The sequence below is a fragment of the Mesoplodon bidens genome (assembly GCF_964165515.1).
Source record: "Mesoplodon bidens genome assembly, chromosome: 2".
Lineage (NCBI taxonomy): Eukaryota > Metazoa > Chordata > Mammalia > Artiodactyla > Ziphiidae > Mesoplodon > Mesoplodon bidens.
In genome coordinates, this window is record NC_138177.1 from 149805662 (window position 1) to 149828509 (window position 22848).

The 22848-nt window shown below is 47.9% G+C and overlaps 1 protein-coding gene across 2 annotated transcripts; it reads right to left on the minus strand.

The window, feature by feature from the left end:
• Positions 1-4920: 4920 nt before the first annotated feature.
• Positions 4921-22544, minus strand: KIF2C (kinesin family member 2C). Of its 2 annotated transcripts, XM_081255612.1 has the most exons (21): positions 22363-22544; positions 21444-21538; positions 19523-19624; positions 19307-19355; positions 17023-17145; positions 15169-15291; positions 14519-14619; positions 13774-13869; positions 13045-13099; positions 12791-12953; positions 11514-11604; positions 11181-11244; positions 11010-11101; positions 10103-10245; positions 9115-9319; positions 8886-8996; positions 7947-8014; positions 7504-7609; positions 7297-7410; positions 5694-5817; positions 4921-5584 (listed from the first exon to the last, which is right to left on the minus strand). In XM_081255612.1, exons 1-21 carry the CDS (start codon positions 22427-22429, stop codon positions 5502-5504), a joined length of 2175 nt encoding a protein of 724 aa, XP_081111738.1. In that variant the 5' UTR covers positions 22430-22544; the 3' UTR covers positions 4921-5501. The 2 variants fall into 2 exon arrangements, with proteins under 2 accessions (XP_081111738.1, XP_081111739.1); XM_081255613.1 differs by lacking the exon at positions 15169-15291.
• Between the last annotated feature and the right edge of the window lie 304 nt (positions 22545-22848).

Sequence of the window (22848 nt, forward strand, 5' to 3'; positions counted from 1 at the left end):
TTTTTTTTTCTTCGTCTTTATTCTTTTGACTGCGTCGGGTCTTCCTTGTGGTGTGCGGGCTTCTCTCTTGTTGCGGTAGGTGGGCTTCTCTCTAGTTGTGGCATGCAGGTTTTCTCTCTCTAGTTGTGGTGCGTGGGCTCCAGGGTGCATGGGCTCTGTAGTTTGCGGCACGTGGGCTCTCTCGTTGAGGTGTGTGAGTTCGTAGTTGTGGCGTGCGGGCTTAGTCGCCCAACCAGGGATCGAACCGGCATCCCCTGCACTGGAAGGCGGATTCTTTACCATTGGACCACCAGGGAAGTCCCTCTCACCGTTTCTATTCAAAATTACATTGGGTGTTTTATCCAGGGAAATTAGGCAAGAAAAAGAGATAAAAGGCATCTTAATTAAAAAGGAAGAAGTCAAACTTTATCTATTTACAGATGACATGATCCTATATAGAAAGAATCTCAAAGAATCTACAAAAAAACTATTATGGTTAATAAATGAATTTAGCAAAGTTGCAAGGTACAGTATCAGCACACAATGGGGGCGGGGGGAGAGGAGATAAATTAGGAGTTTGGGATTAACATATACACACTACTGTACATAAGATAGATAAACAACAAGGACCTACTGTATAGCACAGGGAACTATATACAATATCTTGTAATAATCTATAATGGAAAAGAATCTGAAAAAGAATATATACATATATATATAACTGAATCACTGCTGTACACCTGAAACTAATACATTGTAAATTAACTGTACTTCAATTTTTAAAAAGAGGTTAAAAAAAAGATCAACACACAAAAATCAGTTGTGTTTCTATACACCAGCAATGAACAATCTGAAAAGGAACTTAAAAATAGTTCCTTTTGCAATAGCATCCAAAAGAATAAAATACCTAGGAAATAAATTTAACCAAGGAGGTGAAAGAGTTGTACACTATAAAATATTGTTGAAAGAAATTAAAGACCTAAATAAGTGGAAAGACATCTTGCATTCATGGATTGGAAGACAATATTAGGATGGCAATACCACCCAGAGTGAATGTAATCCCTATCAAAATTCCATCAGCCTTTTTTGCAGAAATGGAAAAGCTGATCCGTAAATTCACATGGAATTGCCAGTGTTCCCGAATAGCCAAAACAATACTGAAAAAGAACCAACTTGGAGGACTCACACTTTCTGATTTCAAAACTTACGGGAGTTCCCTGGTGGCCTAGTGGTTGGGATTTCGGTCTTTCACAACCGTGGCCCAGGTTCAATCCCTGGTCGGGGAACTGAGATCCCACAAGCCTTGCGGCACGGCTGAAAAAAATAAGAAAAACCTTATTACAAACTACAGTAACCAACAGTGAAGTATTGGCATAAGGATAGACATATAGACTGATGGAATAGCATTTAAAGTCTCAGAAATCAGCCCACTCATATATGTTCATTTTCTTTTTAAAAAATTTATTTTCATTATTTCTTCCAGTTTATTGAGATATAATTGATATATAGCACTGTATAAGCTTCAGTTGTACAGCATGATGATTTGATTTATATACTTATGAAGTGATTATCGCAATAAGTTTAATGAACATCATCTCATATAGATATAAAATAAATAGAAAAAAATTTTTTTCCTGTGAGAACTCTTAGGATTGACTCCCTTAACAACTTTCATGTATAACATATGGCAGTGTTAACTATATTTATCATGTTGTACATCACATCCCTAGCACTTATTTATCTTATAAATGGAAGTTTTTACCTTTCGACTGCCTTCATTCAATCCCCTCCTCCCTCTGCCATCAACTGACTTTCAACAAGGTTGCCAAGACAATTCAATGGGGGAAAGAATAGTCTTTACAATAAGTGATGCTGGAAAAACTGGATCTCCACATGCAAAAGAATAAATTTGGACCCCTACCTCATAGCAGCTACAAAAATTAACTCAAAATGGATCAATGACCTAAATATAAGAACATAAAACTCTTAGAAAAAAACATTAGAGTAAATCACAGCATTGGATTTGGCATGAGATTCTTAGGTATGACACCAAAAGCACAGGCAACAACAAAAATGTAAGTTAGACTTCATCGAAGTTAAAAACTGTTGTGCTTCAAATGATACCATCAAGAAAGTGAAAAGACAACTCACAGTATGAGGGAAAATATTTGCAAATTATACATTTGATAAGGGTCCAGTATATAGAATATATAAAGAGCTCTTACAAGTCAACAATAAAGACAATCCAACTTAAAAAACGGGCAGAGGACTTGCATATACACAAGAGAATTGAGAACATATGCTCAGACAAAAACTTGTACATGAGTATTCATAGCACAAATGGTCTGTTCATAATGCCAAAAAGTGGAAACAACCCCCAAATTCACCAACTGAAGGATAAACAAAAAGTGGTATAGCCATGCAATTGGAATATTATTTGGCCATAAAAAGGAGTGAATTGATACATGCTACAATATGATTCTTTAAAACATATGCAAAGTGAAGGGCTTCCCTGGTGGCACAGTGGTTGAGCGTCTGCCTGCCGATTCAGGGGACGCGGGTTCGTGCCCCGGTCCGGGAGGATCCCACATGCCGTGGGGCGGCTGGGCCCGTGAGCCAATGGCCACCGGGCCTGCGTGTCCGGAGCCTGTGCTCTGCAACAGGAGAGGCCGCGGCGGTGACAGGCCCGCATACCGCAAAAAAAAAAAAAAAAAAAAAAAAAGCTAAGTGAAGAAGCCAGACGCAAAAGACCACATATTATATGATTCCATTTATATGAAATGTCCAGAATAGGCAAATCCGTAGTGAAGGAAAAATAGATTTGTTGTTTCCTGGGGCTGCAGGGAGAGATGAATGGGGGTGTGTATGTGGCTGCTTGTGGGTAATATATATATATATTTTTTTTATTGAGGTATAGTTGACGTGCAACAGGATTTCTTTTTGGGTCATAAAAATGTTATGGAATTAGGGGTGATGGTTGCCCAATTAAATGAGTATACTAAAAACCACTAAATTGTACACTTTAAAAGAGTGAATTTTATACTGTGAATTACATTTCAATAAATGTAAAAATTACATTTTCATTATTTTTTGTTTGTTTGTTTTTGTTTGTTTGTTTTTTTGTGGTACGCGGGCCTCTCACTGTTGTGGCCTCTCCTGCTGCAGAGCCCAGGCTCCGGACACGCAGGCCCAGCGGCCATGGCCCACGGGCCCAGCCGCTCCGCGGCACGTGGGATCTTCCCGGACCAGGGCACGAACCCGTGTCCCTTGCATCGGCAGGCGGACTCTCAATCACTGCGCCACCAGGGAAGCCCACATTTTCATTATTTTTGAAAAAGCCCTGGCATATTCAAGAAATAAAGGCCAGTGTGGTTGGAGAACAGTGAGTGGTTAGAGAACCTCTCATTCATTCATTCAAAATACATTTTGTGTGCTTGTCATATGTTCAGGATATTGTGGATACAGTATTAAAACAAAAATCTTTGTTCTTATGTGCTTAAATAGCTAGTAATTGTATAGCACTTATTAAATGTGAGACATTGTACCTATTGCTGGGTGTGTGAACTCAGTTTTCTTTTCTTTTTTTTTTGGCCACACTGCGCAGCTTGCAGGATCTTAATTCCCCAACCAGGGATCCAACCCAGGCCCCTGGCAGTGAGAGAGTAGAGTCCTAACCACTGGACCACCAGGGAATTCCCAAACTCAATTTTCATAGTAATTCTATACTTTACCAGCATTATTCCCATTTCAGAGAGCACAGAGGTTAAACAACCCACTTAAGGTTCTGCAGTCACAGAGGTCGGATCCCACCCTGCACTATGGCTTCAGAAGCTGGGCTCTTAGCTTCCAAACCATTCTGCTCAAATTATATTCTCACTGGACCAATAGAGAGGAGCTGACCAGGTGGGGCCTAATAGGCCATGATAGGGCATTTAGAATTTATTCTTTGTGTTATTAAAGGGTTCCAAGCAGGGGAGAACCTTTAAAGATTCTTCTGGCTGCTTGGGGAGAATGGGTCACTGGGAGTTAAGAATTCACGAAGCGGGGCAGTTAGGGAAGGTGGTTAGGTCTGGGATGGTGGCATTGGATCTTTGCAATTCTGAGGTGGGTATTGGTGGCCTTGTTTTACAGATGTGGGAGAAGTTAGGTATCTGGAAGCTTTTAAGGCCTCAAGAGTTAGTGCCATTTCTGTCAAACTTCTCATTTAGCTGAATTTCTGAATCCAGGCCCTCCCTTTATTTGGTTATTTAATGGCACCTCAAACTCCTGTAATTTTCTCACCATGAGGTAGAGAATGCCCCTACTTTACAATGAAGTAACTGAGGCTGAGAGGGCTAGAACCTGGTCCATCTGATCCCACTCTTCTCTGGAGTTTCTGCAGTAGCCCACATGCCCCATGCCCCACCGTGTCTCCCGGACTGAGGCCTTTCTAAAACACACATTTGGTTGTATGGCTCCCAGGCTAAAAACCTTTCAGTGGCACATTACCATTTAGATAATTCATGTTCTGTGACACGGGATCTGGAGTCTTCTAGTTCCCAAACCATACATGCCCTATGTTTGGTTCCTCAGTCTACCTGGCAAACTTCTCATTTTTCAAGATCAAATGTGTTACCCATCAGATCCTTTCCTGTCTAGCAAGGCAAGTGCTTTCGTGTCAGTGTTGCCACAGAATCTTTTGACATGCCTTGAGCAGACTGTAAATGACAGAGCACCACCTCCTTTCTGCTTACGGCTCCTGTGCCCAGGAGAGGGCCTAGGACCTAGTCAGCATTGAACAAGGCAGAGGTTGGAGTCTTCACCATGTCACTGAAACTGCAGGTGTAGATTTGGTCTCCTGGGTAGAGTACAGAATCAGCACTACCCAGAGTTGCAGTAGGGTCCTAAGTCCCAGAAGGCTCATACACATCCCAGGCACTTCCCACATACCACTCAACAGGCTGATTTTTTTCTCTTTATTGTTAGACACAATGTATAAATACATAAAACAGAAAACAGCAGGGATCCTCTCGGGCCTTAAAAAACAGCAGGGAAGGAAGAGGTCCCAGAAACTTTTTTTCAAGTACAAAACATATTAGTGCCCCGACCAAGGGTATGGAAGGCAGGCCAGGGCCAGCAGAGCTGAACTAAAGGCTCCTTCCCTCTCCCAAGAGCCAGGACAACCCCAGGGAGCTCTCCACCAGCAGCCAGTCCACACGGGCAGAGTGCTGCCCAAGGGAAAACTCTACACCAGAGAGCTTTCCCTTCTTGGAGAGACGGGCAGCACATAAGATAACTAAAAGCTCCCTCTTTCCATCCTTGTTCCCTTCATGGCTACAAGTGAGGAAAAAGAAAGTCGTGTCCTATGCACTCTGACCCCTCCCCAGCTGCCCTGGGCCCAGATGCCCCCATACTTGGCATTTACCAAAGCTTGTCCCAGCTCAGACCCTGACTAGACCCACCAGGTGCCCAGAGTTCGCTGAGGAGGGAAGGGGAGGGGAAAAGGCTGGGTGTGACACCAAACAGATCTTTATTTGCAGTCGTCAATGGGGCCGTTTCTTGCTGCTTATTTGTTTGCTGGCCTGCTCTTCTAGCTGCATGGCCAGGCGCAAGGCCTTGAGGACATCTGGAAGGAAAGGGTGGTGCACCCGGGGTTAGTGGGTCTCTCAGAAGCCCCATTCCCTCTGGCAGAGCTGCCATCACCCACAGAGGCCCCATCCTCTGGCCGCACCCACCTTGCAGGGCTGAGAAGTGCTTGGCTTGCTGGGCCAGGGCACATTCTGCTTTATTCACAAAGGTCTCCAGGTCGTAGTCTGGCTGCTCAGCCATCTCGGAGAGCTCCAGCCAGCCTGGACCTTCCTGCAACAACACAGCGCGAACCTTGTCAGGTCAATAATGACCAAACCAATCTAGCAAATCATTCCTAGGGCTCTACCATCTGCAATGCAGATGCCCACTCCTCCAGCCATGGCCCATACCCTGCCTCCTGATCCTCTCCCAGAAATTCTCAGCTTGAATTCATCCTCTTCCCCACCCCAAACTTGTGCTGTGCCTTATATCAAATGAATGTTATCATCTGTCTTGATGCTCAAGCCAGAAATCTCAGCAAGAACTTCTTTCACCCTGCTTGTCCCCCAATCCTACTAATTCCACCCCCGAAATGGTTCTTAAATCTCATGCCCTAATTCCAATACCATGGCCATGGTCATAGTTGGTCTAGACACCAACATCTCTCTTGAACTCTAACCATCTTCTAACTGCTCTTAACTCCTAAGTGCCTCTACTCATGCTCGCCCCACATCCCGAAACCAGCCTCTATACTGTGGCCATAGTAAGGTACCTAAAGCTCTGATGTGACCATGTCACCACTTTGCTTTACTCCCTTCAAAGGTATCTACTGCCCTCATAACGAAGTCCAGGCCTTTGGTGTGAACCATTAAGGCCCTTTAGCATCAGGTCCCGGCTGACCTGTCCACAGCCTTGATCTCCTTCCCTCATCTGCTCACACCTTTTGCTCTGGCCAGAGTGAACCTCTCACTCTTCCTGAAACTACCACGTCCTTTCAAACATTTGTACCCTGAGCATGCCACGGAGGGAGGACACGTGTAGGCACTTATCCTACATGTTCCCTCCTCAGTTCTAAGTGCCCCGAGCTCTCCCTTCTGCTCTGCACTCTGAGAGCCCCATTCTTAGGGACTCTCCCCCGCTTGCTCTTCCACAGCAGGGATCACAGCAGTGGTAGCATCTACCACTTACTAAACGCTGACTACATGCTGGGGACGGCTGAGTGCTTTAAAAACATAACACTTAATTCTCAGATGTAACCATCTTGTCTTGCCCATTTTGGGGCTGAAGAATCTGGGGGCCCAGTGAAGCTCAATGACTTTCACAAGGAAATCAGCTTATAAATAGAAGAGTCACGATTGATCAAGTCTTACTTTCGGGCCTGTTATCCATACTTCAGGTTTTTGGCCCTTGGTCTCAGCACAGGAGCTGGCATATAGAAAGTACTCACCAAACATTCACTGAACAAACAAGACAAGGCTACCCTCCAAACCCTCAGTCAGGAGCATGGAGTAGAGAGCTAGCTCCAGCCAGAGCGATGGAGGAAAGCCTATGTGTGCCAGGGTGGGGAAGGAGGTGTGGTAATTAGCTGCCCTAGAAGAGCAGCTGAAAAAATAAGTGGAGAATTAAGAAATGCTGGTGTAGACGGCTGCCTCTCGCCACCCCAGCCAGAAGACCCGGGGAGGGGCAAAGCCCAGGTCATGGTCAAGGAATGGCGCTGAGCCTGTGCTAGGAGGGATATCCAGTCTCTCCCAGCCAGGGCTAGCTCTCCACCTGTATAATCTCTTTGAGCTCTTCCATGGCCCTCTCCTCCAGCTCCCTGATCTGAGTCATGGCTTCATTGAAGCTGGACATCTGAGAAGACAGTTCCTCCTCTTCCTTGGAGAACTAAGGGGGCAAAAGCAGAGACACAACAGTGCGGCCCAGTCCCCATCTCAGGAGGCCACATTTCTGTCTTGCCTGGCCCACCCTGCCCCTTACATTGCCTGCGCTCAGGGCCCCGTTAGAGCTGGCTTCCATCTCTTCTGTTTCCATCTGAGTTGGCTGCTCCCCACTGGGCCCACTGTGGGGGCTCAGCTCCTTGACCCTGAGAAAACAAGAAGGTCTCAGATCCCACAGCAGCCTCCTTGGCACTCACGAGTGTGCAGCATCACTCAGATTGCGAGACTTCGAGGAGATGGACTAGCAGCTTTGCTTTGGCCTAGGAGAAGTCCCTCATTCACACTGCTCCCCACCAAAGCCTGAGGGAATCGGAAAAAACCTTGTAGCATCATATATGAACTCCCAGGCCTCAGATTCAGCGAGTCACAGGAGAGGAGACAATGGGCACTGAGTTGTCAGAGCTTCCTCCCTGCTCTTATTGTTGACATTCCCTCCCCAACCCTGCACCCCCTCCCCATCCCACCTGGTGTAGGTACTAGTACCTGTCTGCATATCTTAGTGTATTTAAAGTATATTCACAGGAGCTTATGCCTGGTGAGATCATGGCGATCTGCAAAAGAGGGAACGGGCACTTAAAGGTCAAGGATCACAGGGTAAGGGTGCTCTTGGAAAGGCTGCCAGCAGGTGTTCTTTAGGCTGCTAATACCCATGTAGAATTGGGGGCAGAACCCATTAAGCACCCACTCTGTGCCAGGCAACTTGCCCCATGAGCCCTGCAAACTAAGGTGCCTTAAAAATTGGTCCCTGGGGACTTCCCTGGTGGTGTAGTGGTTAAGAATCCGCCTGCCAATGCAGGGGACACGGGTTCGAGCCCTGGTCCGGGAAGATCCCACATGCCACGGAGCAACTAAACCCGTGCACCACAACTACTGAGCCTGCGCTCTAGAGCCCGCGAGCCACAACTACTGAAGCCCGCACGCCTAGAGCCCATGCTCCGCAACAAGAGAAGCCACTGCAATGAGAAGCCCGTGCACCACAACAAAGAGTAGACCCCGCTCACTGCAACTAGAGAAAGCCTGTGCACAGCAACAAAGACCCAACGCGGCCACACACACACAAAAAAGTCACTCACAGTTGTGGCCCTCTATTTCCTAGGCTGGGAGCCAATGACCCCTGAGGGAAGCCACAGAAGAGACGAGGACTGCCTCTCCTGCTTCCCCAAAGGTCCTCCTTCTGAATTCTGCAGCCCCCCTTTCATCAGGTAAGGGAGGAATGACCTTCCCCAAAACAAGAGCTGCACGGACATACAATAAAGGGAGAAGACCCTTTCCCCCCGTCTTGGGTAGGCAAAGAGGAGCCTGGTGTCCAAAAGCAGGGGTTGAAGCCCAGTCAAGTTAGAGCCTAGAAACCCAGGTGGCCAAGAGCACCAAGCCTCTTGCCCAGGGACAGGACCGCACCACCTCCAAAGGGACCCTACTCACCATGCAGGTCCTTGAGTTCTCCCCGATAAAGGAGTCCCTTAGCACCTGTGTCAGCTTGCTCTCGCGGAATGGGGTGTGAGCTTTGTTCTGTCCCAGGGCCCTGATGCACTCCTGGGGCACAGCAGGGGAAGCTGAGGTCCCCTCCCTCCTCTTGAGATGCCCACTCTCTCCCTCCCTCCCCCAGCAGCCCTCCAGGCCAACGCCCTCCCCTCCAGCTGGGCCCCACTACCTTCAGAGCCAGGAGACTCTTGTTGATTTCTGCGCCCTCCATGCGGGTCTGCCGGTCAGCACTGGAAGTGTCTGCGCCTCGCTCGTTCCCTGCCAGATCCACCAAAGAGAACTTGCCGTGCACTCTCCCTTTGGCTCGAAGAAGAATCTGGAAGCAGGCGTGGGAGCGGGAAGAGCTGGAGTTGGCAAATGTCTGCCCAGAGGTCCTGTGGCAAAGGAAGACAAAGAAGGACTATGAGCTCCCAGGGTCACCAGCCACCATGGCACCCCAGGTTCCAAAGCAGTCAGTTCTCCGGTAGCAGAGGAACACAGGTCAGGACTCTAAGATGTCTTGTGTCATCCTGTCCCACTTCTGTCCTACCCTCCCTCCAGCTCTGGACCTAGCGGCTTACCCTTGCAGTCAAAGTACTGGATTCTGTATGAGGGCCTTGGCCAGACCCCAGGGCCCATAGGACATAGGGAAGCATGAGTTGCCTCTGCTGCAGGGCACACAGGGAAGGAGGGGCTGTCATGAACCACTTGCTGCAACTCAAGGGCCCTGGGGCGGGCAGCCCTCTCCCTGGGCCTCCATAAGCTGCCCAGCATCCACTGCACCACACCTAGGGCCCTGGTACTGCACTTCCCTACCTTTATACAGGAAGGGAGCTGTGGCCCCATCACTTCCAGCCTAGAGCACATCCAGAGCTCCTGTCTCCCACCACAGAGGGAGGGAACAGCAAGGAGAAACCCAGAGAAGCCAGGAAGCATGCCTTTAGGTAAAAGCCGGGGAATAAAGCCTGCCTTGGTCAGATTCAAGATACTTTGACTCGACCCTGATAAGTCTCGTCCTGGGTCATCAGCCCCACTGAGACCACTTAAGGCAGAGGCCTTCAGAGCCCGCACCAAGCCAGGGGAAGCGGCGCTCTGTGGAAACAGCAAAGGACTCAGCGCTAGTCTGTCACCTGACCCGGCATTAGAAGGCGGCCCCTTCCCCTGGCCGGAACTCTGACCTGCAGGCACTGCCTATGTCGATCATCTTGATGACGTCATCAGCACAGCTCACCACGTGCTCCTGCAGCCCCACCACCTGCACCTGCTGCTTGCCATCCTCTAGCACGCGCAGCTTGGCTTTCTTGTTGAGCAGGTCGAACAGCTGTGTCAGGGGAACAGGGGAACAAGGCCAAGGCCATCAGGCGCCGGGCACCCCACTGACTCCTCCCTCCTTCAGGGCCGGTCCCAGCTTAGACAAGGGCTGGCAGCAGGAAAGGCAGGAGAAGCTGAGCTGGGTTATGCCAGACTAGCAGTGGGCAGTCTACTTGGGAGCTGAACCAGCCTGCCTCAGTTTGATGTGACCCTGCTACTTTACTTGCTATGTGAACCTGGACAAGTACTTAACCACCTAGCCTCGTTTCTCATCTGTACAATAGTGACAGTGACAGTAATACTTCCTAGTAGGGTTGTGGTGATGAGCTGAGACAAGTAAAGTGCTTAGAATAGTGCTTAGCACCTAGTAACATCTTAATAAGCAACCCTAGCTATTATTATTATCTAGACCCCACTTGGGGAAGATGACTCTGCAAAAGCATAGAGAGGTAGAAAGATACATAGACATATAGAGAGAACACGAGTGTGAGAATGGGGAAGAAGAGAGTTATGAGGGAGGTGTGTGGAGGGAGGACAGGGCACACACAGGCAAACCTCCCATCTGAGAGGGGGCCCTGAGGCATATTCCTGCCATACTTGTTGAGCGTGGGTACCATCCCACCATTGGATGAAAGCTCCCACACGCTTGGGTGAAGTGGCCCAGAGGCTTGACAACCCACAGGTTGTTTGGCTTCTACAATTTCTAGCCAACCTCAAGGTTTCTGAAACTTCAGGGGCCCCAACAACATAAACAAAGGGCTCCCTGTCAGCTACCTTCCCATTATAGATCTCGAAGAATGTCACATAGACTTCCAGGCCCAGTTTCCGGTATCGGGGCTGATTCTTCAGGAGGAAGACGTCCCGGGCTGTGGGGGGAGAGGCTGGATTAAGTAAGCAACCTGCCCTTCTGTGCCCAACCCCACTGTGGCAGAACACACTACTTACAGGCCATCGCATAGATCCCTTTCGATGCGTTCTGGGCTTTCCCACAGAGGTCTCCACCCATCGTCTGCAAAGGGAAGGGGCAGAAGACCGTGGTAAAGGGCCCTTGGCCTAGGCCAGGGCACTACTGGCTCCACCACCACAGTGGGCCACACCAAAGCTGGGAGGGAGGCTGGACCTACTAAGGCCCCTCCTTGAACCTGGCACAGCAAAGGCATCTGGAGATGGGGCATCTGCACTGAGGGGATTTTCTGCAACAAACTCATTGTCCTCCTTTTCAGAGACCTAGAATTGCGCTATGGGTAGGCTTGCTCTCTGCCAGGCCTGAATACTCACATGAGTCTTACCACTTCCCGTCTGGCCGTATGCAAAACAGGTTGCTTTTCCGCCTTCAAAGATTGTCTGTACGAGTGGCCTTGCTGTGAACCTAGGAGAAAGGATGGGGAAGAGTGTACATCTCTCCTCAAGTGTGCTCCCTGGAACATGGAGCACAAAGCAGGACTCCTGGGGGCCTCCTTCAAAGCATGAGCACACCTCTCACACAAAGTGGTCCCACCTGACCCCAGCTCCACTTAGAAATCTGAAATTCTCCTAGCCACCTGGGGAGAGCTGGACCGACCTGCCAGGAGCAGGCTGATGGTCCATACTCTAACTGAGCCACCAGCACCTCCTCTACCCTGGAGACACAAGGTGAAAGCTTGAGCTTAGCAGCTGACTTCCAGCATAAGGTACACTGCAAAGATCAAAGAAACCATCTAAAGTAGGAACCTAAATTATTTTAGGCTTTGTGGGCCTAAAATAGGTCTCTGCCATATATATATATATACATACATACATACATACATAAATATACATATATATTTAATGATTCTTTAAAAACACAAAATCCATTCTTAATTTGAGAGTCATATAAGAAGGGATTGCAAGCCAAATTTGGTCCATGGACTATAGTTTATCAACCTCTGGTCTAGAGCAGTGCTGTCCAATAGTAGCCACTGCCACACATGGCTACTGAGCAATTGAAATGTGGCTAGTGTAACTGAAGAACTGAATTTTTTTTTTTTTTTGGCCACACTGTATGGCATGTGGGATCTTAGTTCCCCAACCAGGGATCGAACCCAAGCCCCCTGCAGTGGAAGCACAGATTCTTAACCACTGGAGTGCCAGGGAAGTCCCTGAAGAACTGAATTTTTAACTTTATTTAAACAGTCGCATGAGGCTAGTGGGTGCTGTATTGGACAGAGCAGTTCCAGAGTTTGCTGAGTCTGCTAAGCCCAGTGGGAAATGGGTGGCTGCGCAGGACACAGGAAGACCCCCTAGGGCTTGCCCAGCCCAGCCTCAAAGAGTGCAATGGGTAATACCTCACTTCTGTCCACTCAAGCGCGGGCCACTAAAGCTGAAAAACGGGATGGGACAGCCCCAACAGGGCCTTCCAGGTGCTGGGAGCCAGATCCAGCTCTGCATCATGGCCCATCCAAAGAAAACACAAGAGGAAGCCAGGAAGGGCTTCAGGGTCAGCATGTCTGTGAGCGTGGGTATTACCACAATGTCCCTCATTGGAAAGAGTAAAGTGTCAGGGGGAAGGAGGAGAAACAAAGAGGCAAGGGACTAACCTGTAGACGACTTCATTTGAAGCTGTTTCGTCAAATGCGAAGTCAAAGCAGAATGCTTGGTTCTCCAGATACTTTGTTAAATCCACTTTTAACTTGGGCTCATGTACCAAGAGGACACACTTGCTAGGAACGGAAATCACATCAATTTCTTTCTTGGCCAATTCTGCAGAAGGACAGTATTTCAGGGGATGCTCCCTGGACATGGGGGAACCCACAGTCAGTCCAAAGCCTCATTCTGACTGAATAGGGCTTACCTTGTTTATTCAGCGGTCGTTTCCTAACACAAACACATATCCTGTGCTCTTCAATCTTCAAGAGGATGAGAAAAGACAACCAAGAGCAAAAGGTCAGAGCAATATTGAAAGAAAGCTTGTCCAGAACCCGTCCAGTTCTAATCCCAAGTCTGGCTCAGGCAAGGGCCAAGATCTAACACTGGAACCCACTATGCCCATAGTTACTCTGGAGCGTAAGAAGGTAGCTCTGAATTTTCTTCCCAGTTTCCTCACTCTGCTGCCTATAGGAGGGTTCAGCACACTTTCATGATTAGTAGTAAGAATCTAGCCAACCTACTGAAGCAGGGAGGATGGGGGTGTGGGAGTTGATAAAGATCAGACTCTCCCATCTAGGCCTCGCTAGCTTCAGCCCACCAAAGGGTATTAAAAAACCCCTTGAAGGTGAGTGAAGATTCCTGCACGCTCTCATTGCCTTAAGAGATGTTTCTGTCTCTCACTTGTACGCCTACTCGGGAAAAGAACCTGAAAAGGAATCATATGTATGTACGTATGTATGTATGTATGTATGTATGTATGTATGTATGTATGTGTGTGTGTGTGTATTTACATATATATGTAGAGAGAGAGAGAGAGAGACTGAATCACTGTGCTATACACCTGAAACCAACACAATGTTGAAATCAACTATGTTAAAAAAAAATTGTACACCTACTCAGGAAGGAGAGGTAGAAACCCTTTGGGATTACTTACAGGATCAGTCACAGTAAGTGGATGACATTCCAAAGTAGTCCGAAATTCTTTAATCATCCGGGAAAATTCCCAGTTTGGAAAGCTGTTATCATACTCCTGTTTGGGATAGGAGCGAAGAAAGACTGACCGCCAAGATGTTAAGTGCTCTCAGGCCTCAGAGCTAGGCAGCAACAACAGCTCTTCATATGCACACAGCTCTGCAGGGCTGACAAGCCCCCACACGATCTCATTGCCCCCCACTCTGGCTCTGGGCAGAGAACCCAGGAACAAAGTCTTGGGAACAGAGATTGGCAGGGGGCCTAGGCATGCACCAACCACTCTAGGAACTGGGGCAAGAGCCACTGTCCCACATCTTAGGAGACCAGCAGGCTGGGATTCCCCTGTGCCATTAACCCAACTAAAGGGAAATAATCCAAGCTGGAACTCCACTGTGGCACCCCTGCATACACACAACTAGGAAGTCGGGGGAGGCAGGCAACTGTGCCCAGCAGCCCACTGGACACTGAACTGTGTGATGGGCGTGCCCATTGGACATCAGCAGCAAACATTCCTCATCTGAGGGCCTTCAGAAAAATATCTGAATTATTTGTTCTCTGAATCCTGATGAGAAACTAGTTAAACTTCTTGGATATCAGAACTGGAGCCTCAGAAATGCTGGGGCCGAACTGTTATCTCTGTTGCAGACGAGGTTTCAGTTAAGGATGCCTGTCCAAAAACCCTTGCCCTTGCTTCCCAAGAAAGGTACCTGAGCTCGTTTTATTCTCATTTCAGAGTTCTGGGCTCTTTTCTCTTCTCGCTTGTTCTTCATTTTTTCCATTTCCTTCACAATACAAGATTTCCTCCGAACTAGGGAAAAAAAAAAGGAAGCCCTTTCTTTTACCTGTCTAAGCCAGCTTGTTCTTCTCTGGCTGTTGTGTTGAGTCCTGGGCCTTTCCCAGGACTAGGCCTTCTCTAGACCCTTGCTCTTATGTCACCATATGCATGGAGAGGAAGCAACAGCTATGACTCTTGGGATGGCCAAGCCCACAAGAGACTTGCTAATGTAGGGTACTCCAGGTCTAACCCAAGCCCTCTCTATGCCTCTGTGGCATCTTCTCAACAACCAGAAGAGGTGAGACCATCGCTGCTTGGTCTTGGTGGGCACTCTGGGCTGTTCTTCAGGTGTTGACCAAGACTTTAGCTGTGAGAGCACCTCAACTACATCAGAGGGCTCCTGCCACCTGGCAGTGACAGGGTCACCTCTTGTGAAAGATTGATTCTGTGGCCACAGGGAAACACGACCCCATGTGACAAACATGGTTTGAATTCAGGTGCCAAGTCAAGCCAGGTGTGGGACAGGCTGTAACTACCTATCCTGCACTAAGAGCAGGGCAGCAGACAGCTCAGCGTGTCTACCTGAGTTCACAGGGTTTGCAGAAGAGCTGCCTTGGACGGAATGGACTTGCTCTTCCACCTCCTCGCTGACCATCGTCAATGGTATCTCAGCCACTGCAGGGCAGGAGGGCCTAGGGGGGCCGGCTGTGGGGGAACAAGAGTCATTGGAGAAGCAGGCAGGCATACGACAGCCATGCTCATCTGAGCCCTAGCGGGTCATAGGCCTGGAGGAAGGCTACCGACTGCCAGCTCAGCAAGGGCTCAGGCTCCTACCGTGTGAGCAAAGCTCAGGCTTTTTCCTGCATTTCGGCCCACACCTTGAACCCCACAAGTCCCTCCACAGGGGCTGGCTCCTGGGGTCAAGAAATCTTAAAGAGTGTGTGAGCAGCTCAGTGTGGGCTTCACCGTGAAGGGAAAAGCCTTTAAAGGCCTACTCTTCAGGCTTGACCAAGCATGGGTTCTCAGGCCAGGCCAGGCCTTTCTACTCATTTAGGAGAAATTTCTGACTTCAGAACCCAGGTGGTTAACAGGAGCAGGACTGAAAGCCAGGAATAATGGGAACCTGAGCAACAACCAACCATATATATTTTTAAAATAAATTTATTTATTTTTATTTTATTTATCTAATTTTTGTCTGCGTTGGGTCTTCGTTGCTGCGTGCAGGCTTTTCTCTGGTTGCAGCGAGTGGGGACTACTCTTCTTTGCAGTGCGCGAGCTTCTCTTGTTGTGGAGCACAGGCTCTAGGCGCGCAGGCTTCAGTAGCTGTGGCTCACGGGCTTAGTTGCTCCGCGGCATGTGGGATCTTCCAGGGCCAGGGATCAAACCCGTGTCCCCTGCATTGGCAGGTGGATTCTTAACCACTGCGCCACCAGGGAAGCCCCAACCAACCATACTGATTCAACCCAGAAAGGTACAACCCATGGTGACTCACTACTTCCCATACCTGGTCGTGACCCTTTTGCTTGCCTTCACTTTATTAGAGCTGAATTTGATACACATTAAATGTAATGATTACAAAAATCACCTACTTTATTTACTAATAACTAGTAAAAGCTGACCATTAAAAATGTTTGGGACTACCCTCTACCCTGCTGGCGCAATGGTTAAGAATTCACCTGCCAATGCAGGCGACACGGGTTCGATCCCTGGTCAGGAAGATCCCACATGTTGCGGAGCAACTAAGCCCGTGCACCACAACTACTGAGCTTTCGCTCTAGAGCCTGTGAGCCACAACTACTGAAGCCCGCGAGCCACAACTACTGAGCCCGCGAGCCACAACTACTGAGCCCGCGAGCCACAACTACTGAAGCCAGCACTCCTAGAGCCCGTGCTCCAAAACAAGAGAAGCCACCAGAGTGAGAAGCTTCCGCACCGCAACGAAGAGTAACCCCCACTTGCAGCAACTAGAGAAAGCCTGCGCGCGGCAACAAAGACCCAGTGCAGCCAAAAATATATTTTAAAAAAAGTTTAAAAAACTCCATTTATATAAAGTCCAAAAAAGAGAAAAAGTTAATTTTTGCGATCTGAAGTCAGGACGTAGGTACCCTTGGGGGCTTAGGAACTGGGAGGGGGCCTCAGGGGGACTTTTGGGGGTGCTGGTAATGCTCTGTTTGATCTGGGTGTCAGTTACATGAGTGTGTTCACTTTGTGAACTATGTAGTCAACCATAGGTTTACTCTTCTGTATATATTATGTTTAAATAAAGTTTAAAAAGTAAAGTGAGATGATTTCCAGATAAGGGAGCAGTGGGGCAGGAGCAGAACAATACGAAAGCCAGGGAGTGTAGGAATCCTAGGATATTCTAGAACAGGTTCAGGGTGATGTGTGAGGAGCTGCTCCCGGGCCTCAAACAGGGAGGACAGATTCATTACTCACTGGGAACTGAAAACTGCTTGCGGGAATTTGCAGATGCAGGCAGTTCCACCTCCATATCATTCTCCTGAGTGGTGATGCGAACCTCTGGGACAGTGGACATGCGAGTGGAGCGGCCTCGGAGACCTGAAGGACCAAGGGCAGCAGCCGATCAGTGCAGCATCATCAGGAGAGCCAACAGGCATAATAGAGGGGCGGTCGGGGGTAACCCTCCCAGATTCTATACAGGAAAGGAGCCCACCAACTCCCCATTCCTTCCACCCAAGGAAAGGAAAAATTAGAAAGGCCAAGTACTAGTGACCCCAAAACTAATTTGTTACGTTCTGCAATCTGAGAGCTCCTGAGGGCTCCCACAAGAGCATCTGTCTTGAGTAAATGGAGGGACCTACGGACAATCTGAATTCATTTCTGGAGACATAGACCTAATCCCTGAAAAAAAGCATTCTTAACCTTAGAACAGCACCTACCATTCTACAATCTTCCCATACCGTGAAACATCATGAGGTAAGTATCAGTATTCCCAACTAATGGAAGACGACATTAAGGCACAGCGAAATTAAGCAACTTGCCCAATGCCACTCAACTAGTAAGCGTCAGAACCAGGATGTGAACCCAAGACTGCCAGATTCCAGTCTGGGCTTTTTCCACTGCTCCAAGATATTTTACAGAGCCAGGCCTGGGCCACATCTTTAGAAACCATGGGATCAGCTACATGAATTTTCTGGAATCTTAAAAGAATGCTTAACTGAGAGAAACAATTGAGTTATACTTTAATTCTTGCCAATTTCTACCCATCTATATAGTTTCTCTCCATAAGAAAGAAATAATGAACCAAAAATAAAAGAAGTACTGAATTTGGAAATAAAACACTGGTGTCATATAAGAAAATATCAACTTGTACTGAATTTGAGTTTCCTAAATTTAGGCTGATCTGATGGCTCTATATAATCCCTACTTTTCATAAAGAGCATGAATTATTATAATTTTCCTATTTCTCAAAAGATCTATAATCTTGTGTTTCATTTCTACTGTTCAATATCATGCACATTCATTAAGGTTTTTTTTCCATTAAAAGGAGCGGTGGCAGTATCCTTTCGGGTCATGCACGTGGAGTGGGATGGCTGCCACCCCCATCTCTCCTGCAGGCCCTTACGGTGGTGTAGCCTGCAAGAGGGCCAGCAACACACCAGTCATGCCCAGCTCAAGCTCAAAACTGCACCACCTTTCACCTTGGGCCCCTGGGAACCTGAGGCTCCAGGCATGTCGTTTCTGGGCTCGAGGTGGCTGTGTTATGTCAAGGCAGTGATACCCCCTGGACTGGGACAGGCTGTGAGGTATAGCTGGTTCTGGGTTATAAGCTGGATTATTTGGGCAGTTTGTGCCTATAGCCACCGTCACAGATGACTGTAGTCAAATAGGTTTATGCTGACTCCTTCTGCAGAGAAAGCCCAACCTTCTGCTGGAGTTCGAGGCATTGCTATTATCTCTCCAATCTCACCCCACCCCAGATCACCACAGCACTGCCAACTCTACTTCTAAATGGCCCTGACCTAGCTTTTCTCACAGCCTGCCCACCACCTCCCTCCAAGGCATGTTGTTCCCCCAAGGAGAGAAACCAAGCCCACAATGGCTGATTACTGCTCTGGATTCCACAGGCCAGTCAGCAAATTTCCCAAATGCACCAGGTCCCCGAGAGGTTGGCCTAAGTAAGAGCTGTAGGTTGAACTGTTGAATTCTTTCTCTTCTTTTCTTTTTTTTAAACTGCTTTAGAGGTATGATTGACATATAAAAAGCTGTAGATATTTAATGTGTACAATTTGATGGGTTTGGAGGTAGGTATACACCCATGAAACCATCGTCACAATCAATGCCATAAACCTACTCATCACCTCCAAAAGTTTCCTCCTGCTCCCTTTGTTTTGTATTTTGTTTTTTCCTTTTGTGGTAAGAACACTTAACATAAGATCTACCCTCACAGTAAATTTCTAAGTATACAATACAGTATTATTAATCATAGGCCCTATGCTATACATTAAATCTCCAGAACTTCTTTATCTTGCATAACTGAAACTCTGTACCCTTTGACCAACACCTCTCCATTTCTTCCTCCCTGTAGGTTAGATTCTTCCTCACTGAAGAAGATGCTTGGAAGACAGGGCAGGACTCAGCCCACACAAAAGCCACCTGCTAAACTGGAGCAATGAGTCTACTTCACAGCTTCCTGAGTTCCAAGAACATCATTCCTGGCACAAACCCCGTGACAGTGAGCCAGTAGAAATCCATTTACCTTCCTTTGGAGCGGGAATTTTGGAGCTGACTGATCTGCGCTTTTGTTTCTGAAAAACAAAACAGACCACCACAATATATGGCTCTTATCAATTCTCAAGGGCCTATCCTGGGCCCATGTGCTGTGCTGAAGAACTAAGCAGCCCCAGAAAACAAATCAGCAAAGAGCCAACAAGCCAAATGGGGCACTGGCTGCAGTCAGGTGACAGGCACCTACCTGAACCGTTACATTCTCCTGCAGGGGCAGATTGTCCTTCGGGTGTAAGGGAAGAAGCTGTAAGAGTTCTGGGTTTATTGCAGCCACATCATCAAAATCAATCTGCAAGGAGCAAGTGAAAGCTTCTGTGAACAACATAGCTTGTTCAATCCAATTGCAACCTTTATACAATACAACCTTTATGTATTAATCAGCTATTCAAACACTTATTAGTCATGAGTAAGGCCGCAGGGGGAAGGTATTCAAAAATGAATTAAGACATGTATTGCCTTTGCTTTCAGTGAGCTCACATGCTAGTGGGAGACAGAAGCCATGCGCAGAAAGGGCTAGAAACCAAAGCAGCATGGGATAGACGAGGAGGAGAGAACCACCAAATGCAAAAGCTGGAGAGTACTTCAGTAGCCAGGCTTCTATCCACTTTTCTTGGACAGCTACAGACCTTTACCCTCCTCCACTCCCCCGATTCCAATCCCTAAACTACAGAGAGCATAAACAACACAGGAGACCAAAGTTCTGACATTAACTGATCCTCACTTTGATGATTCAGGAGGAAGGAATAAGAGTGAGAGTGTGAAGGCAGCGAGACACTAGGCAGGATCATAGAGTGGGGAACTGCCCCATTTGTCCCTGGCACTACTTTGGAAGGAGTGTGTGGTATAAAGAAAAAGAGTTGATTGGGATCAGATCTTGAAAAGGCTTTAATTCCTCACTAAGAAGTTTGGACTTTATTCCAAAGGCAATATTTAAGCTGGAGTGAGACCCAATAAGAGCTGTATTTCTAAACGAACAACAAAAACAAAAATAAGTCACACGGAACTGCTAATAGATTGTTGAAAGGAATTTTAGGAACCTCTTGATTCAAGGACAGATAATGTAAAGAATTCAGTTCTTCTGTTTCTCAGATATACCACCTAAATATATGCATACCTACCATAAGGCACTATGCTAAGCAAGCCCTTTACATGTGTTATCTGTTAAGCTCCACGGAAAAGGGTCCAGGTCTGTCTTATTCACTTCTGTATCCCCAGTACCAAACACACTGGCTGGCATTTTAGAACCAGTACAAAAGGATTTGTTGAATAAGTCCTCAAAACAACCCAAAATAAGTAGATATTATTATCAACCTCATTTTAGAAATGAGGAAGTTGAATTTTTAAGAGGGACAGAAACGTGTCTGAGAACACATTAAGTAGTGGCAGAGCCAGACTCTAGAATCCAGGTTTTCATACTCTTAGCCTGGTGACCTCTTCACCACACCACAATGCCTCTAAAACATAAATATCTTAGGCACATCCCTCCTCTTCTCAAAATCCTTCCAAGGCTCCCACTGCCTACAGAATAAAATCTTAAACAACTTAGTGCCAGAGACAAAAACCCTCTAGTTTCCTTTTTTAGCCTTTTTGCTGCTGCCAAGCATCCTTGGCCTTCCTCAATGCCCAGAGCCAGCTTCTTTACCAGTCCCCATGAGGGCCATCTCACTGTTTCTGCTAAGCTTTCTGGCCCCCACAAGCCCAGCTCATCCTCAGTGAGTTTCCACCTCTGAGCTGCTCTAGCATTATTCATCTGTAGTTGCCTTCTATTATTTGGTGTTTCAGAAACATACTTTTGTCTCCCCAACTAGATTATCAATTTTGCTCCCCAAATCAATATCATAGGTAGTGTGCACTCAGAGCTAGCTTGGGTGAGCAAGGTTTTAGAATTCTGTGCAGTTTACTTTCTAGAAACACAATAGAAACTGTTGATTGCTTCGATTTAGAACAGGCCTGCCTAAATAAAATCCCAATGCATTCAAAGAGGACCATATTTAAGATTAGGGAGGACAAGTCGACATCAAAAACAAGGCTGACACAAGTTCCATTTCCACACACATCTTTTAGGTAGGAAGGTGTTAAATGTGGTACAGCATACTCATAGAACCTACCTCTTTGCCCTTTGTGGCTCCTCCTTCTGTCCATTCCACCGAAATGCAGGATTTCTCCAAGTTCACAGTCCTTACGTTGGCACTGTGAATTAAGCCTATAGTATGAAAAGATCAGAGTTACCCATCTTTTTCACTTTTAGGATCCCACAGAGACTCTTAATGTAGAGTTGGCCTGACTTTCTTTCTAACCCCAGGAGACAAACCTCCTGGCACTTCACCCTTGGGATATCCCACAGTGAGGTAGGCAAGGAACAGTTCTTAAAACTGAGCTGCAGAGGATAAGGACTCATCCCTACTCAAAAGAGAGCCTACAGTGGGGTGAAGGTATGTTTGGGCAGGGGAATCACTCTAGTGCTTAGGTGAGCAGTTCCTCAACACAGCACTGAGGCTCTAGCGCCCTCAGGTTTCCCTATCTCACTCCTGACCTTTATGTCCGACCATTCTAGTGATATGGGTATTAGACCTGCCAGAGTTGAGGTAGCTGCTCAACTAAAAAAGAGAGGGCAGGATTGCAAACTCCTGAAGAGCAAGGATCTCGTCTGCCTCGTTACCCTGAATCCCAGTATCTGACATACTGCAAGTGCACAGCGTTTATGGGAGAATAGAGGGGCCAGAAAACCGAGGTCCCTACAAGAGCAGGGCAGTTGGAGGGGAAATGAATCCAGCAACCCTGACGTCCCGGGGAGGTCCAGTGACACAAAGGAGCTCCGCCCATTCCTGGAGGACGGGGAGGGGACCCACCGCCAGTGCAGAGGCCCCTGGCCCTGGTAGAGAAGACTGACTGCCAGTGCGGAGACCTAGACCTGGGGGGTGGAGGGGAATCCCCAATAGTGATTCAGGGCCTGCTGTTTGGGGAGGGGAGGTAATCTCTGCCGTCTCAGCCCACGGGTCCCCTTGGCCTCAGGACCCCGCCCCTCACCATTACTGCGCTGTATCTTGATGGCGAGACCGGGAAACAGGCGAGCCTGAAGAAGCGACGAGTCCATGGGTAGGCAGGAGCTCCGGGAAGAGAAACGCGAAATGCCAGAAAACCACAACTCTACCAACACTGCGAAGTCTTAACGCCGCGTAAACCGCCGAAGTTTAAATCCCGCGCGCCGGCGTCCCTGAACGTCATCACGCTGTCGCCGGCCTCTCTTCCGCCAATCAGCGGCGCCCTGCGGAGCCTGTTGGGATACGTAGTCTCCGTGGAGGGGGGGGGCCTTCCGGGGCCTGGGACCGCCCACTCGTCAGGCCACATCCGAGAACGCAGGGCTTGCTGAGAGCTTCGCGAGCAGTCGCGGCCAGAGGGGACAGGTTACAGGCATTCAGAGGGTTGCAGTACTGCTGGGGTTCCCTAAACTGAGAAACCTCAAGATGGTGTCTCAGAGGGAGGGCTCACGGGTCCTACAGTCATGGGTTCGAA

Excerpts from the sequence above, each read along its gene's own strand:
- KIF2C (XM_081255612.1), bottom strand. The coding sequence starts at position 22,429 with ATGGACTCGTCGCTTCTTCAGGCTCGCCTGTTTCCCGGTCTCGCCATC. Across the intron at positions 19,356-19,522 it reads AGGAGAATGTAACGGTTCAG|AAACAAAAGCGCAGATCAGT; the intron begins GTAGGTGCCTGT and ends TTTGTTTTTCAG. Across the intron at positions 8,997-9,114 it reads AGAGTCTCCTGGCTCTGAAG|GAGTGCATCAGGGCCCTGGG; the intron begins GTAGTGGGGCCC and ends GCTGTGCCCCAG.